Raw genomic sequence first — 18,805 nt, forward strand, 5'->3', positions numbered from 1 at the left:
TTTATATTTGAACAGAGAAAGAGGAGAACGAGGAGAAAGAGGAGAAAGAGGAGGAGGAGGAGGGTGAGTCATCTGGTTTGGACGACGAACAGACGAGGAACTCAGAGGTCGTGTTTCCTCGAAAGTCCAACTTAAGCACATTTACAGTAAAAGTCTTATTTGACAAAAGCACTGTCCTCGTCCTCCTCCTCGTCCTCATCCTCCTCCTCCTCAAAGGCCTGGTTCCCCCAAACGGCCCACGCTCACACTTGATGATAATAATGCTGCATGAAATAATGTCTAAGAGCCTGTTTACTCCACTTGTCTTTGCATTTTACTGCAGTTTAACAAAAAGGGCTCTAGTGAATATAATAGTCACTTTAATAAAGCAGAGAGATACAGAAGTGCGCCCCCTGTCCCCCGCTCAGCTGAGGCAGGAGGCGGGGCAGATATAGGCACCTGCCGCTCTGAGACTTTCTTTGGAGTCGACGAGCGCACGAGAGCAGAAGATATGACACTAAGTTTGTGTCATTCTTTGCTGCTTCGGCCACTGGTTCAACAGCTTCATGTCGGCGAAGATAAAGCAACGCAAACCACAATCACAGGTGATGTGATGCACCTGCAGGCTCCATCTGTCAGACTGAAGCCTGTTCCACAGCAGGTACAGAAGCAGAGAAGCTCAGACACAGGCGGGAGAAGCTCAGGCTGCTCCCCTGAAGTCAGAGCGTGAAGAGGCCCCGGGAGTGAGCGGTCAGGGAGACGAGCCTGGAGAGCCGCCCCAGGGCTTCCAGGGCTTCCAGGGCTTTCAGTGCTTCCAGAGCTTCCAGTGCGTCCAGGGCTTCCAGTGCGTCCAGAGCTTCCAGAGCTTCCAGAGCTTCCAGTGCTTCCAGGGCTTCCAGGGCTTCCAGGGCTTCCAGGGCTTCCAGGGCTTCCAGGGCTTCCAGGGCGTCAAGGGCTTCCAGAGCTTCCAGGGCGTCAAGTGCTTCCAGTGCTTCCAGTGCTTCCAGGGCTTCTAGAGCTTCCAGGGCTTCCAGGCTTCCAGGGCTTCCAGTGCTTCCAGTGCTTCCAGGGCTTCCAGGGCTTCCAGGGCTTCCAGTGCTTTCAGTGCTTTCAGTGCTTCCAGTTCTTCCAGGGCTTCCAGTTCTTCCAGTTCTTCCAGTTCTTCCAGTTCTTCCAGTTCTTCCAGTTCTTCCAGTTCTTCCAGGGCTTCCAGTTCTTCCAGTTCTTCCAGTTCTTCCAGGGCGTCCAGGGCGTCCAGGGCTTCCAGGGCTTCTAGTGCTTCCAGTTCTTGGCCGCGGTTCGGATGGACAAGTGTGAGGGCGTTCTAAATGAGTTTCCTCTGCTGGCGGATGAGGAGCTCGGAGTAGAGCAGATGCTCCTTCACGTGGAGAGGAGCAGCGGAGGAGCCTCCTGGTCCCCCTGGACTCTGCTCAGACTGAACTGCGATGTTTGTGACGGGTTTGTCTCATTTAAAGTTGGGTTTCAGACTCTTTCAGCTGCAGCTGCTGAGAAAATGATGTGATGAACACATTTCACCTTCTCGTTTCCTGCATAATGTGTTTATTTATAGTTTAAAGTCTTCAATGAGAATCACACAAAGTAAGAAGCCGACACATAAACCTCTGAGCGGTGATGTATATGTGACGCCTCCTCCGCCTCTGCCCCGGGTCTGAGCCCAGAGCCTGGATTATTTGAGGACACGCTCCATCAGTCAGACGCAGATCCAGGCGGAGCTTCTGAGCTCACAGACCCACAGTCTGTTCTGTTACTGCAGTTATTGTACATAAGGAGGGGAAAGTCCACACGCCTGAGCTCTGCGACCGAACAGAAACCCTGGTAAACCTGAGAGGTTCGTCAGAGCAAGAAACGGCTTCACCATCGTTTAATCCGACCCTCTGAAAAGGCCTGGATCGGCTTCTGACACGATACTGAATCAGATCGAGTCCTCCTTTAATACAGCTTTATAGTAAAGACGGTGTAACTTAGACGTGTTTAATGAAGAAGCACCGAGAGTCACAACCCTTTGACACCATCGACCTCAGTGTTCTCCTGCAGAGGGTAGAACGTGACGTCGGCATCTCTAGGTTTAAAGGAATAGGCCACCGTTTTTACATACTGAGATATGTTCTTACCTCACTTTAGTCGAGTTAATATATCCCCGTCTGGTCTTTGTCCGTGCGCTCACACATACGCAGCCTCTCCCACATGTCACATAGCTCCAAAAAAGCTCACGATAGAAGCTACCAAGCTCTTCCACGTGTTCCCTATTTAAATAAAGTTACGTGAAGTGTTTTCATGCGAAGTATATTTACACAGAAATGTAACATGTCGATTTTATAAGCAGATAAAAAGGGGAACTATATTGTGAGGCGTAATGATACGAGGAGTAAAACGTCCGCGCAGTAACTCCTAAAGGTTATTGACGGAAGTGAGCGGGGAAGTCTTTAGGAGTTACTGCGCGGACGCTGTGCTCCTCGTATCATTACGCCTCACAATATAGTCCCCCTTTTTATTTGCTTATAAAATCGACATGTTACATTTCTGTGTAAATATACTTCGCATGAAAACACTTCACGTAACTTTATTTAAATAGGGAACACGTGGAAGAGCTTGGTAGCTTCTATCGTGAGCTTTTTCGGAGCTATGTCACATATGGGAGAGGCTGCGTATGTGCTCCGTTTGCGTGACAGAGCGCACGGCCAAAGACCAGACGGGGATATATTAACTCGACTAAAGTGAGGTGAGAACATATCTTAGTATATAAAAACGGTGGCCTATTCCTTTAAGTGTGCTATGGGGTAGGCCTGGGGCGGTAACCGGATAACCGTTAGGGTTCGTCCATCGTGATGGACGAGCAATATCACAATGTAGAGCCACCATCGTGAAGCCACGCCCCTCCTGTCAGAAACACGCACTGATCTTCTGTGGGCCTTGTAAATCTACAAACTCTCTCTCTCTCTCTCTCTAAGCGCAGAGATGTTTGATGGCGATGGTCGGAGTGAAGGGGCTGAAGCTGAATAAATGATCAGCAAACATGAGCGTCATCTCATAATAAGAGCTTAATTCCCTCAGTTTTTCATCAGGTGCTTGGATGGCCCCCCTCCCTCTTCAAATGTGTCCCCCCCATCTTCGAAACTCTTCTGACGCCAATGAGCGCTATATATATCGCAAAACCGCAGGAATTTATTGATTACCGCGGGCTGTGTCAGTAATCAACTACTACTACCACCCGCCTTAACGGAGCGCATTTTCTCCAGTTCGGCTCTACCCAAATCTAAAAGCTTCTCGGCTGGAGAGCAACAATGTAGAGCCTCATTTGAAAAGAGTGATTGCAACTTTTTGTCAAGTCGCCGCATTTTTTGTCATAGTTTTGTTGTTTCTTCACTACTCTTTGTGGCTTTTTGTTGTGTTTTTGTCACTTTTTTGTCACATTTTTTCTATCATTTTTCTGTTGTGGTTCTGTCACGTTTTTGTGGCCTCTTCGTTGCTTTGTTGTCGTGCTTTTTCACATTTTTTGTCACTTTTGTGCTGCTTTTCCGGCACATTTTTGTTTTGTTTTCATCCTCTTTTTTGTGGCTATTCTGATGCTTTTCTTTTTAGCTTTTAGATTTGGGTAAAGCTCTGGACTGGTGGCCCTTGAGCCAGTGGCCCTGCTGTGCTCTTCCAGAATGGACATATGGCCAGTCCGCCCCTGACCGACACAGCCCTACTATGGGGTTGCCACAGGGGTCAGTGCTCGGGCCAATTCTTTATTGCACATGCTTCAATTAGGTAATCACAAATCACAATATACGGGCGATACGGGCGGCAATGAAACCAGGTCAGATAAATTAGAGGCTCAGCTCCATCGTGAAAGCCATAAAGACCTGGATGACTGAATTACCTCCTTCTTATCCCTGATAAAACCAAGGTTATTTTACTAGGCCCTCAAAAGCTGAGTGAGTCTTTATCTGAGCAGACCCTGAATATGGTTGCCGTATCTTCAAGCTTTACAGTAAGAAACCTTGGAGTTCTGTTCAACCAAGACTCTCTTTATAGGCCTGAAGAACTTGCAAGGAGCTCTACAAACCGGACCCGATCGAGAGCCCGTCCACAGTCTTCTGGAGCTTCACATCACTGAGGACTTCCAGGAGACGACATGTTTCTGAAGCTGCAGCTGAACGAGTCGAGGGGGGAGGCGGTTCTGTGGCGCCATGATGGAGGCAGATGCTCATTTCCCATCACATATTCTCAGTTCTGGTCTTTGGATGGAAAAGCTCTCCTCAAAGAGTCCATTTATCCAGGCCTGGGGCTGGTGTAGCGGCTGCAGAGGTATTTTCTCTGCGGTTTCCTCACGCTTCTGCCCAGCGTCTCTCACACCTCATCCTGACAGCGGCGAGCGGAGACGGCTCCCTCTCCAGATCCGTCATTATCCCGAAGCTCTGCGGCGTTTAGCAGAACAACAGGCTCTGTGTTTGTGACGGCTCTGCTTTCCCTCAGAGGACGGTGACGGCTTTATGGATGTGTTTTGTTTGTTCTTTCATGAGCTTAATGGGAACGATAAAGACGGAAAAAGAGACGAGATCCAGGACGAGCTTCATTCATTCAGAGACAGACTTCTGAACTAGAGCTGGTCTACAGGATCATGTCTATGTTCGGAAGCTTCTCTTCAATGGAAAGAAATGAGGAAAAAAGACATTTAAAGTGGGAAAGATGTGGGAAACAAGTGGTGAAAAGGAAAGAAAAGAAACTGCGGCAAATGGAGGGAATAAAGAGATAAAGAAGATAAAAATAGGCGGGGTAAGGAGAGAAAATAGAAAAAATAACCTCTCACCACCCGCCTAAACCGAATACATTCTGTCCTCTTATTATGGAGGCCTGTGTAACACCTCATTTGAAAGCTAAGACCCACAAAACTGATGTTTTTCCTTGCGTTGTTGCTGTGTGGTGTCACCTTTTTTATGTTTTTTTGTCACATTTTTGTTGAATTTTTGTCACATTTTTGTTGATTTTTTGTCACATTTTTGTTGAATTTTTGTTGAATTTTTGTTAAATATTTGTTAAATTTTTGTCAAATTTTTGTTGAATTTTTGTTAAATTTTTGTTAAATTTTTGTCGCATTTTTGTCACATTTTTGTCAAATTTTTGTTGAATTTTTGTCAAATTTTTGTCAAATTTTTGTCGAGTTTTTGTTGAGTTTTTGTTGAGTTTTTGTTGAGTTTTTGTTAAATTTTTGTTAAATTTTTGTCGCATTTTTGTCACATTTTTGTCAAATTTTTGTTGAATTTTTGTCAAATTTTTGTCAAATTTTTGTCGAGTTTTTGTTGAGTTTTTGTTGAGTTTTTGTTGAGTTTTTGTTAAATTTTTGTTAAATTTTTGTTAAATTTTTGTTTAATTTTTGTTTAATTTTTGTTTAATTTTTGTTTAATTTTTGTTTAATTTTTGTCACATTTTTGTCACATTTTTGTCACATTTTTGTCACATTTTTGTCACTTTTTGGTTGAGTTTTTTGTTGAATTTTTGTCACATTTTTGTTGAATTTTTGTCACTTTTTGGTTGAATTTTTGTTTAATTTTTGTTGAATTTTTGTTGATTTTTCGTCACATTTTCGTTAAATTTTTGTCACATTTTTGTTGATTTTTTGTCACATTTTCGTTAAATTTTTGTCACATTTTTGTTGATTTTTTGTCACATTTTCGTTAAATTTTTGTCACATTTTTGTTGAATTTTTGTCGCATTTTTTTTGAATTTTTGTCACATGTAAACATTTTTAGACAAATGGAAGGAAAAAAATGTGGGAAAAAACAGGGAAACCATTGGGAAGAAATATTGGGGAAAATCGGGGAAAAAACTTGGGAACAATTTAAAATAATTGGAGAGAAATGGGGAAAAAATAGGGGACAATAGAAGAAAAATATTGGGAAACAATTGGGAAGAAATTGAGAAAAATTGGGAAAATTGCAAAAAAAAAATAAAAAAAAAATGGGGTAAATCTGGAAAAAATCAAATTGAAAAGAAATAGTGAAAAAACAGCTGTAAAAGATGTGGGATATCACATGTATATATCAGTTCACTTGTGTGGAGATCGCTCAGCTCATCCTGAACCCTCTGACTCTGCATCAGTGGAACATTCTCCTCTGAGTTTAAACCGTTTTATTTGACGATTCAAAGACAGATTTGTTCTGCTCTCGGTCTGTCAGCGACGCTCAGACCCGGAGCTGAAAAACCACTTCAACGACTTCATCTGAGGCGCTTTGACAGGAGAGACGTTTATTTATTGATTAAACCACAAATGAAGCAGGTCTGCCCGTGTTCCATCGAGCCCAGCTGAGAGAACCAAGGCTTCTGTTTTACATGAACTAAAGGAGAACATTTCCTCACAGTCTGTTCCTGTTTAACCCCGTAACTCCCGCCTGAACCGAGCACATGTTCTCCAGTTTGGCTTTACCCCAATCCAAAAGCTTCTGGGAACAAGCTGTGAAAAAGCAACAAAACTGAGACGAAAACAACGCTGGAAATGTGACAAAAAAGTGACGAAAACATTGACAAAAAAAGTGACGAAAAATGGATAAAAAAGTGGCAAAAATGTAACAAAAATGTCACTAGAAATTGACAAAAAATTTACAAAAAAATACAAAAATGAGACAAAAATTTGATAAAAATGAGACAAAAATGTGACAAAAATTTGACTAAAAAAATGACAAAAATGGGACAAAAAATGACAAAATTTGGCATAAAAATGAAAAAAAAAATGACAATAATGTGACAAAAAAATGACAAAAATTGACCAAAAAAAGAAGACAAAAAAAGCAATTTTTTTTTACAAAATATGACAAAAAAAGACAGAAATATAAAAAAATAATAGACAAAAATGTGACAAAAAAATTACAAAAAATTTACAAAAATGTGATAAAAATGTTTCTAAAAATGACCAAAAATGACGAAAAAATTGACGAAAAAATGACAAAAATGTAACAAAAAATGACAAAAAAATGACAATAATGTGACAAAAAAATTACAAAAAATTGACCAAAAATATGAAAAAAATTGACAAAAAAATTGAAAAAAAAAAGCTACAAAATATGACAAAAATGTGACAAGAAAAAAAGAAGAAATTACAAAAAAATTACAAAAAAGTTACATAAATGAGTTGAAAACCCAACAAAAAAATGCTGGAAAAAAATCTGATGACGTGAGGAAAAAGATCCTCTCGGTTCAGGCGGGAGTTAAGAGGTTAATATTAACAACATCTCACACCACAAAGACCGGGCAGGTACACATCAACTCGTCTAAGCTCAGGTCAGAACAGATCTCACACCCTGTTCTTCACCCTTACATGAGAAAACAGATACACCACATGAGCAGCTCAGTCAAACAATGGGAAAATCCGGTTCTGGAGCCTGAATGTTTGTGAAAAGACGTAAAGGTCGACAGTAAAAACCCATAACGAGCTGAAAGCACAAACGTCTCCAACTGTTTCCATCTGAGCTGCACTTACTCCAAACTGTAGGAGTTTATGAGGCAGGACTGGAAACACCAGCGCCGAGCCATTAGCGCTCATCAACCGTAATGAGCCAAACGACGAGGGAACTGTGGAGAACAGCTCTGCAGAAACAGGCAAGAAGAAGAAGGTCCCGGGTTCACTTCCCTCCTGCAGAGCCACCGCTCCCGATATGATAATGAATCCTAAACAAAGACTGTCAATGGTCTCAGTGGTTCAGTTCAGCATCACAGCTTCAGACTGCAGACCTGTAGAAAACCATTACTGACAAAAGCCTCAAAAGGTCAGAGCAAAAGAAGTTGGATGTTCTCAAAGTGCTGGATCAAAAGTGTGGAAGAAAAAGGCACTACTGGTGCTTTTTTGTCACTTTTTTGTAATTTTTTAGTCAAATTTTTATCACATTTTAGTCATTTTTGTTGTCATTTTTTGTCAATTTTTGTAATTTTTTTGTAACATTTTTGCTGTTTTTTTTTGTCATTTTTTGTCAAATTTTTATCACATTTTTATCACATTTTTGTCATTTTTTCGTCAATTTTTTTGTAATTTTTTTGTCAATCTTTTTTTTTTTTAATGTCAATTTTCTATCACATTTAAAAAAAAAAAAATTGTAATTTTTTGTCACATTTTTGTCATTTTTGGTCATTTTTTGTAAATTTTTGTCTAATTTTTTGTCAAATGTTTATCACATCTTTGTCATTTTTTCGTCAATTTCTTGTCAATGTTTTCTCACTTTTTTGTCGCATCTTGGATTGGGGTAAAGTCAAACTGGAGAAAATGTGCTTGGTTCAGGCGGGAGTTAAGAGGTTAAGGACTATTATTCAGGGATAATCGTGAGATCTTTACATTTAATCGAAATGTGATGGAAATCTCTACCTGTTCAATCTCCTCATCGTTTACCATCCACAGGTTTATGGACGACTCTGTGGCAGAAACAGCTGCTCGTTTTGGAGTTTTGGGACGAGGCGATGGAAGGTTTCTGGAGGCGGGACATGGTCAACGTGGAGATTTATAGATTTTGTTTTTCCTCTGAACATCTCCACTTAGCAACACTTTAGGAGCTCCTGTGAATCCAAACTTTCCAGTCCTGGGCTTAATATTTTGGAGTCGAAAGCTCAATAAATCAGGCAGGAATGAGATATTGAAAAATCCCTTTCCAATTTCCCAGCCCTGAGCAGAAATGTTGAATCTAACTGTGACATGTGGAGGTTCTTTGTGGAGACCAAACCCGCCTCAGGTGCAGCGAGACACGCTTCCTAAACGGCTCAGACTGAAGCCTCGTGTTCCCCCCGGGCTCCACATCTGGTTTAAACTGAAAACATCAGATGTGGGTTTGTGTAAGAGCGCTCTTACCTCGGTGGGAGGCTGCGGAGCCGTGATGAAGAAGATCAGGAACAGCCGCATCTTGTCTTCAGGCGTCCCGGCTGCGACACAAGGAAAACACGGACATGAGGGAGGTCACGGGGCAGATCTGTCGCTCAGGGGCCGGGAACCCAGGGTGCTGAGGGCGCTGCAGCACACCCTGGTGGATAGTTTGTGAACTGAAGGCAATATTAACCCCTTAACTCCCACCTGAACCGAGCACATTTTCTCCAGCTTTAGCCCAATCCAAAAGCTTCTGGAAAAAAGGTGTGAAAATGGCGACAAAACTGAGACGAAAACAATGATGGAAATGTGACAAAAAAGTGAGAAAACATTGACAAAAAAGTGACGAAAAATTGATGAAAAAGAGGCAAAAATGTCAAAAAAATGTCACTAGAAATGGACAAAAAATGGACGAAAAAATGACAAAAAATTGACCAAAAAATGAGCAAAAAATTGACTAAAAAACGACAAAAAATTGACAAAAAAATGACAAAAAATAGACGAAAAAATGACAAAAATGTGATAAAAATTTGACCAAAAAATTGACAAAATGTGACAAAAAAAATGACAAAAATTTGCTAAAAAATGGATGAAAAATTGACAAAAATGTAACAAAAATGACAAAAAAAATGACAAAAATATGACAAAAAATTGACAAACATTTAATAAAAAAATGACGAAAAAATGACAAAAATATGACAAAAATGTGACAAAAATGTCAAAAATTGATTAAAAAAAATGGACAAAAAAAATTACAAAATGTGACAAAATGTGACAAAAAAATGACAAAAATTTAGAAAAAAATGTCAAAAATGGACAAAAATTTGACAAAAATGAGACGACTGCCCAACAAAAAAAGTGATGAAAAAAAAATCTAATGTGAGGAAAAAGATCCATTTAGTTTTGTAGGTTTTTCAAACGAGGCGTTACACTGGCCTACAGGATTTGGGTAAAGCTGAACAGGAGAAAACGCTCTCGGTTCAGGCGGGAGTTAAGAGGTTAATAAATAGGATTTATGCACAGAAAAAGTATTTTGGGGGTAAATTTTGTCCCTCAGCGCCCCCTGGAGGAGAGAGCGGCTCTTACCGTCGGGGTCAGAGATGATGTCCAGCAGAGACTTGTCCAGAGTGGATTTACTCATCAGCTTCTCCTCGTACTCGAAATACACGTCCAGCTTCCGGCTCTGAGCGAAACACACGAGAAACAGGATTTTACCTCAGTGTGAAATAAAGTGATTTGGTAACGACGCTCTGTTCAGCAGCAGATTTAATTTAAGATTTATGAACATCAGAGGAAGGAGGAAATGTCAATAATCAAAAGGAAACTGGAAACTTTTTAGCAAAATGTTGAGCAAACTTTCAGCCAAAGCTGCAGAGTGTTTGCATTTCTTTTAAACTTGCAGGAAAAATAGTGAAATGTCATTATTTTCCAACATGTTGTGATTCAGGCCAGTTTGAATCGAAGGTAATTCTTCTGAATGACATTCCTTTCGTCACGTTTGGAGGATTTCCCGGGATCTGAAACAGTTTCCAAAGTAACTGTCGGGTTAAGGTTTGGAAAAGGTTTCGGGCTCGTCGTCAGCGCTTAGCAAGAAAAACAAAATGCTAAAAATATTTAATTTACAAAGTCCAGATTTTTTTTGCCGTGGCCAAAGTTTATTCTCTGACGTTTTGTCGCTTTGAGCCGGAGATTCATCCAGGAAGTGACTCCAGAAGTTTGACCATTTTGAACAAACATTCGGGAAAAGTTTGAATATTTTGTAAAAAAAAAAAATTTTAAATTTCAGTTTTTGAAAATTTGGGGAAAAAGGAAGTTTTGGAAAAGTTTTTTTAAATATTGGGGTAAATTTTGATAAAAAAAATTTTTTTTTTGGTAAAAAAAAGTTGGAACATTTCAGAAAAAATAAATAAAAATTGTAAGTTTGGAAAATTTTGGAAAGATTTTTTAAAAAATGGGGAAAATTTTATAATAGTAAAACAATTGTAAAGTTTGAACATTTTTTGATATTTCGAAAAAGGTTTTTAAAGTTAGCAAAATGCTATAATTTTTTTTTTTAAATTAAACATTTTGGACATTTAAAAAAAAAACTAAATTTTGAAAAAGTTTGAAAAAAAATGTAAATTTTGAAAAACTAAAAAAAATGAAATTTTGAAATTGTGAAATATGTTGAAAATTTGTTTAAATTTTTGAAATTTCGAAATATGTTGAAAACTGTTTGAAATTTTGAAAAAGTTTGAAAATGTATGAATTTTTTTTTTTTTTTTTTAAACTGAAATTTTGAAATTGTGAAATATGTTGAAAAATGTTTAAAATGTTTTTTGAAAAAAGTTTGGAACAGTTCTGGAAAATTTGAGTTTGTAAAAAGTTTGTAAAATGTCCTCGTCTGTGGCTCCCTGGTCTTTCCCGCGCTTCTTCATTCACAAATACTGACATGTTTAATATCCTGTGATCCAAATATGGTCATTTCCTTTATGGGAAACGGGAGCAACTAAACGTCTAAATGTGGAATATTCACAACATTCGGATCAAATCAAAAATCTGGAGCCTGTAGAGAAGCCCACGCTGTGAACTTAATATTTCAGCGCTGACTTCAGTTTTAAAGTTTAAAAACATTAAAATCCTCAGGTCTGGACTCTCTGGTTCTTCTCTGCCATGTTTAATCTTTCTTTGGTGTCAACAGGTGGCGTTCACGTGACATCACAACAATCTAGAGCCTATAGTTTAACATTGAGACATTGAATTTAACATTGGAGCCACTGAAAATTCCATTGTGACACCTATGGTAACTATAGTAACTTTGGTAACTGACGAATTGCAGATAATCTCAGTCATCACTGGAAGAATCCACATGGAACAAAAACTGTTTCAAGGTTCATTGTCTCCTCTGTCCACACATTATTTCCTAATAAAGGCGTCCAAAAGTGGAGACAATATTCAAAAACTTGGGCATGATGTTGGCCCATAGGAAGGACTTTCAGACATAAAAATAATGTGTCAGATTTGTGAATCCAATCACTGTCAAACACTGAAGAGGAAAATCAAGTTGTATTGGCCCCGCCCTCCACCTGACAGCCGCCTATTAATCAGGTTTCTGAAATATTTGCACTTTTCCCGTCGACTTTCCCAAACTTTCTCACGTTCGGAGTTTAACCTCTTAACTCCCGCCTGAACTGAGAGGATCTTTTTCCTCACGTCATCAGATTTATTTTTCATTTCATTCATTTTTTTGTTGGGTATTCAACTCAGTTTGGTAACTTTTTGGGCATTTTTTTTTTGTCATTTTTTGTCACATTTTTGTAATTTTTTCCATACATTTTTAATCACTTTTTTGTCACATTTTGTCTTTTTTTTGGTCAATTTTTTATCTTTTTTATTTTTTTTAATTTTTTAAGCAATTTTTTGTCATTTATTGTCGCATTTTTGTCATTTTTTGTCGCATTTTTGTCATTTTTTTGTCACATTTTTGTCATTTTTTTTGTCACATTTTTTTATCTATTTTTTTTTGACATTTTTGGAATTTTGTCACATTTTTTTTGTCACATTTTTGTCATTTTTTCAGCAGTTTTTTTGTCATTTTTTTGGTCATTTTTGTCATTTTGTCTTTTTTTTGTCCATTTTTTTATCTATTTTTTTTTTAAACATTTTTGGAATTTTGTCACATTTTTGTCATTTTTTTTGTCACATTTTTGTCATTTTTTCAGTAAATTTTTGTCATTTTTTTGTCACATTTTTGTCATTTTTTTGTCACATTTTTTTCTTTTTTTTGTCCATTTTTTTATCCATTTTTTTTTTACATTTTTGGAATTTTGTCACATTTTTGTCTTTTTTTTGTCATTTTTTTGTCACATTTTTTTCATTTTTTTGTCACATTTTTGTAATTTTTTCAGCAATTTTTTGTCATTTTTTTGTCACATTTTTGCCACTTTTTCATCAATTTTTCATCACTTTTTGTCAATGTTTTCTCGCTTTTTTGTCACATTTCCATCATTGTTTTCGTCTCAGTTTTGTTGCCATTTTCACAGCTTTTTTCCAGAAGCTTTTGGATTGGGGTAAAGCCAAACTGGAGAAAATGTGCTCGGTTCAGGTGGGAGTTAAGGGGTTAAAGATGGAACCTGGAAATGCTTTAGGAAACGTGTATGGGGAAAATGAATGTGTTTTACTTCCTGACCCCCCCCCTCCGGTGTGTGTGGGGTCTTTACCTTGATGTGGTCGAGCACGGCCGTGGCCACGTTGGTGTGGAGGTCGATCAGCCGTTTCTTCTCCAGAAGCTCCGGGAGCGAGCTGAGGGAAAGTTCACAGTGAGACCAACGCAAAGGCTTTTTGGAAACCTCGAATCTGATCAATCTGATAAAGTCTGAGAGAAAAACACGGCTCCAGTTTCAGCGTCGAGAGAAACATCCTGGAGGTCAGAGCCGGAGGAACGCATGAAATATGTGAGAAATGTGAAACAGGAGGCTGTGAAGATACACCAAGAACTCTCAGTATTTCAGGAAAGTCAGGAAGGAGTGATGGACGACACCACATTCTCAGGATCGATACCAAACCGATACTTCTGGGGTCATTTCATTCAACGCATTGCAATCAATAAACATTCATAAAACTCGTCATTTTATATTATTAATATGTAAATTAAAAATATTAGGGAGGCACTGATACCACTTTTTCTAAATCTAAGTACTTGCCGATACCGAATACCGATACGAGTACAAGGCATTTTGTTTTTCAAGTGAATAGACTTTTTCACAGCAGATTGGTTTGTAATTAGTTAATTTACTCATTTACATTTCCTTGAGTAAAGTCAGCGACTTTTAGAGAAGTTATATCAGAATTGAACAGATTCAAGGCCGTGGGAACCGAGGGTGCTGAGGGCGCTGCAGACCCTCCTGGTGGATAGTTTGTGAACTGCAGGCAATATTAACCTCTTAACTCCCACCTGAACCGAGCACATTTTCTCCAGCTTTACCCCAATCCAAAAGCTTCTGGAAAAAAGCTGTGAAAATAGCAACAAAACTGAGACGAAAACAAGGATGAAAATGTGAAAAAAGTGAGAAAACATTGACGAAAAAGTGACAAAACATTTATGAAAAAGTGGCAAAAATGTGACAAAAATGTCACATTTTTTTCATAAGAAATTGACAAAAAATTGATAAAAAAAATGGACCAAAAAATGACAAAAAAATGACAAAAATGTGATAAAAATTTGAAGAAAAAAAATGACAAAAAAATGACAAAATGTGACAAAAAAAATGACAGAAATGTGACAAAAAAATGGACAAAAAAAAAAGACCAAAATGTGATAAAAATTTACAAAAAAATGACAAAAATGTGACAAAAAATGACAAAAAAGTTACAAAAATGAGTCGAAACCCAACAAAAAAATGATGGGAAAAAAATCTGATGATGTGAGGAAAAAGATCCTCTCGGTTCAGGCGGGAGGTAAGAGGTTAAATGGATACATATATTTCAAGAAAATTCTATAAATCCCACATTCTGAAGAATCATAGAACACTTGAGTAAATGTTACCACGAGAGAAAATGTTCATGGCAGAGACATAACAGCTACAGTTACTGCAGTCACATCGTGGATACACAGAAGCAGATCCAGGTCATTTGGATCAGATCATTCTCCAGAAAACAGTCGTGGTTTACTTCAGCGCTGCTAAAGCTGCCGCTAAGCTAATACTGCCGTGAGTTTGGTGTTCATGGTTTGGCGTTTACCTCATGGCGGAGGTGAGTTTGGCCGTGTTGTCTGAGAGCATGCTGATGGCGCCCTCGTCCTCTCCCTCCAGACCCTGAAAACACAAGTACATTTACCAAACTTCAAACTTCATTTATCCAGAGTTTCTCTCTCTTTGAACCAAGACGACAAACGGTTTCACCATAACCGTATATATCTGTGCCGTTCACTCCAGGCTTAGATCAGATCATGAAACCTTCTCCATCGCCTCACCATGATGCTCTTCAGCCGCTTGACCTCGTCCTCCTGAGCTCTGTACGTGTCCAGCTCCTCCTGCACGGCCTCGGCCACCTCCGGGAACGGGCTGAGGATCATACGTGATCATACGTGTTCATACGGGACGTGTCTGTGATCATACGTGTTTAAAACTAAAAAGAATGGACTCGATCCCGGACCTGCCCTTGTGTTTCTGCCAGAAGCGGTCCGCTGCCGTGAGGTCGTAGGTTTTGCGGTTCTTCCTCTTGGGCCGGGCTCCTGAGGGACTGGGGTCCGGCCCGGGCCCCTCCTCCAGGGCCACGCGGTTCAGGTGGAAGTCCTGCAGCAAACGGACAGAAATCATGTCAATAATACAAGTTAAAGAGTCGTGATGAGAAATGGGAGGAAAAAGTGGCAAAAATGTGACATAAACACAACAAAAGACGAGAGGAAAAAAGAATGAAAAGTAGCAAAAATCGGAAAAAAAATACGACAAAAATTAGTTGAAAAAAATGGCAAAACTGTGATGAAAAAATGGCAAAAATGTGATGAAAAAAAAGGCAAAAATGTGATGAAAAAAAAGGCAAAAATGTGATGGAAAAAAGGCAAAAATGTGATGGAAAAAAGGCAAAAATGTGATGAAAAAATGGCAAAAATGTGATGAAAAAAAGGCAATAATGTGATGAAAAAAAAAGGCAAAAATGTGATGAAAAAAAGACAAAAATGTGATGAAAAAAAGGCAAAAATGTGATGGAAAAAAGGCAAAAATGTGATGAAAAAAAGGCAAAAATGTGATGGAAAAAAGGCAAAAATGTGATGAAAAAAGGGCAAAAATGTGATGAAAAAATTGCAAAAATGTGATGAAAAAAAAGGCAAAAAGATGATGAAAAAAGAGCAAAAATGTGATGAAAAAATGGCAAAAATGTGATGAAAAAAGAGCAAAAATGTGATGAAAAAATGGCAAAAATGTGATGAAAAAAAAGGCAAAAAGATGATGAAAAAAATGGCAAAAATGTGATGGAAAAAAGGCAAAAATGTGATGAAAAAATGGCAAAAAGATGATGAAAAAATGGCAAAAATGTGATGGAAAAAAGGCAAAAATGTGATGGAAAAATGGCAAAAATGTGATGGAAAAATGGCAAAAATGTGATGAAAAAAAGGCAAAAATGTGATGAAAAAAAGGCAAAAATGTGATGAAAAAATGGCAAAAATGTTACGGAAAAATGGCAATAATGTGATGGAGAAAGTGGCAAAAATGTGATGAAAAAAGGGCAAAAATGTGATGAAAAAAGGGCAAAAATGTGATGAAAAAATGGCAAAAATGTGATGAAAAAATGGCAAAAATGTGATGAAAAAAAGGCAAAAATGTGATGAAAAAAGTGGCAAAAATGTGATGAAAAAAAAGGCAAAAATGTGATGAAAAAAGAGCAAAAATGTGATGAAAAAATGGCAAAAATGTGATGAAAAAAAAGGCAAAAATGTGATGAAAAAAGAGCAAAAATGTGATGAAAAAAATGGCAAAAATGTGATGGAAAAATGGCAAAAATGTGATGAAAAAATGGCAAAAAGATGATGAAAAAATGGCAAAAATGTGATGGAAAAAAGGCAAAAATGTGATGGAAAAATGGCAAAAATGTGATGAAAAAAAGGCAAAAATGTGATGAAAAAAAAGGCAAAAATGTGATGAAAAAATGGCAAAAATGTTACGGAAAAATGGCAATAATGTGATGGAGAAAGGGCAAAAATGTGTTGAAAAAATGTGATGAAAAAAGGGCAAAAATGTGATGAAAAAAGTGGCAAAAATGTGATGAAAAAAGTGGCAAAAATGTGATGAAAAAAGTGGCAAAAATGTGATGAAAAAAGTGGCAATAATGTGATGAAAAAAAAGGCAAAAAGATGATGAAAAAATGGCAAAAATGTGATGGAAAAAAGGCAAAAATGTGATGAAAAAATGGCAAAAAGATGATGAAAAAATGGCAAAAATGTGATGGAAAAAAAGGCAAAAATGTGATGGAAAAATGGCAAAAATGTGATGGAAAAATGGCAAAAATGTGATGAAAAAAAGGCAAAAATGTGATGAAAAAAAGGCAAAAATGTGATGAAAAAATGGCAAAAATGTTACGGAAAAATGGCAATAATGTGATGGAGAAAGTGGCAAAAATGTGATGAAAAAAGGGCAAAAATGTGATGAAAAAAGGGCAAAAATGTGATGAAAAAATGGCAAAAATGTGATGAAAAAATGGCAAAAATGTGATGAAAAAAAGGCAAAAATGTGATGAAAAAAGTGGCAAAAAATGTGATGAAAAAAAAGGCAAAAATGTGATGAAAAAAGAGCAAAAATGTGATGAAAAAATGGCAAAAATGTGATGAAAAAAAAGGCAAAAATGTGATGAAAAAAGAGCAAAAATGTGATGAAAAAATGGCAAAAATGTGATGGAAAAATGGCAAAAATGTGATGAAAAAATGGCAAAAAGATGATGAAAAAATGGCAAAAATGTGATGGAAAAAAGGCAAAAATGTGATGGAAAAAATGGCAAAAATGTGATGAAAAAAAGGCAAAAATGTGATGAAAAAAAAGGCAAAAATGTGATGAAAAAATGGCAAAAATGTTACGGAAAAATGGCAATAATGTGATGGAGAAAGGGCAAAAATGTGTTGAAAAAATGTGATGAAAAAAGGGCAAAAATGTGATGAAAAAAAGTGGCAAAAATGTGATGAAAAAAGTGGCAAAAATGTGATGAAAAAAGTGGCAAAAATGTGATGAAAAAAGTGGCAATAATGTGATGAAAAAAGTGGCAATAATGTGATGAAAAAAAAAGGCAAAAAATATGACGAAAAAAGGCTAAAATGTGATGAAAAAAATTGCAAAAAATATTATGAAAAAAGGCAAAAATGTGATGAAAAAATTGCAAAAATGTGATGAAAAAATTGCAAAAAATATGATGAAAAAAGGCTAAATGTGATGAAAATATCCCTTTATAGAGATATCAGTTTGAAACTTCTGCTGTAGATCAGTGACATCAATATGAGAAAAATGCATTTGGGTTTTTTGAATAACAATAAGTCACAAAATGTAAATAATGGACGTTCCCGGGTTTTGTAAAGTGTGGAGTTTGTAAAGTGTGGAGTCTGATGGAGCGACTCAGGTGGAGATGATTAAAGAGAGGAATGAAAACGGCCCTAAAGTTCAGTAATGACCATGTGGGGGATAAAGGATAAGTCGGGACCAGAAAACATTTACTAGAAACGGACTTTGATCACAGATGACGAAAAGGAAACTTTTATGGACCTGAACCTCATTAAGACAGAGGAGCTTCGTGGTCACGGAGGAATTCATCAAAGAATACATTAAAGATACATAAATCAAAGAATATAAGATACAGCTTGAAGAAACTAAATATAAATTGTATATCGGAATGGGAATGTTTTAGAAAATTGTTCAAATTGTTAAATCGATCAGCGCTCTGTCATCGATTTTGTTCTTTTCCAGTAGATCTTCATCCTGCTCCTTTTTCACCCGTGTAATGTTCAAATGAATGTAAGAACATGCGAAGAAAAACATCAACAACACGGATGAATAAATAAATAACATGAAATTGGTTTGCAAATGCGCCATGTGTATATTTCTGCTGTCGTCTCCACAAAGGAAATGCCCATATTTGGATTACAGCGTCACCTCAGTCACAGCCTCTCGTTGCTACACGTGGATACCAAACATGTCAGTGTTTGTGAATGAAGAATCGTGGGAAACAGACGTGTTGGACGACATTTTCAAAACTGTTCCAGGAATTTTCAAAAATATATTTGTTAACCTCTTAACTCCCGCCTGAACATAGAGGATCTTTGTCCTCACGTCATCAGATTTTTTTTCCATCATTTTTTTGTTGGGGATTCAACTCATTTTTGTAACTTTTTTGTCATTTTTTTGTCATTTTTTTTTGTCATTTTTTCATCAATTTTGTATCAATTTTTTTTTCACATTTTTGTCATTTTTTGTCTTTTTTTTGTCTTTTTTTTGTCTTTTTTTTGTCATTTTCTTTGTGATTTTTTTG

General features: G+C 37.5%; 1 protein-coding gene across 1 annotated transcript in view; it reads right to left on the reverse strand.

Moving 5' to 3' along the window:
- scfd1 (sec1 family domain containing 1) overlaps positions 1-18,805 on the reverse strand; it is a 61,706-nt gene that overhangs the window by 14,100 nt on the left and 28,801 nt on the right. The window contains exons 11-16 of the mRNA XM_079573482.1: positions 14,954-15,093; positions 14,772-14,862; positions 14,540-14,613; positions 13,021-13,102; positions 9,908-10,004; positions 8,810-8,880 (exon numbers count right to left, since the gene is read on the reverse strand). Of these exons, the coding sequence (XP_079429608.1) occupies positions 8,810-8,880; positions 9,908-10,004; positions 13,021-13,102; positions 14,540-14,613; positions 14,772-14,862; positions 14,954-15,093 (555 nt within the window). The remainder of the gene's footprint in view (positions 1-8,809; positions 8,881-9,907; positions 10,005-13,020; positions 13,103-14,539; positions 14,614-14,771; positions 14,863-14,953; positions 15,094-18,805) is intronic.

This window comes from Gobius niger, assembly GCF_951799975.1.
Source record: "Gobius niger genome assembly, chromosome: 16".
Lineage (NCBI taxonomy): Eukaryota > Metazoa > Chordata > Actinopteri > Gobiiformes > Gobiidae > Gobius > Gobius niger.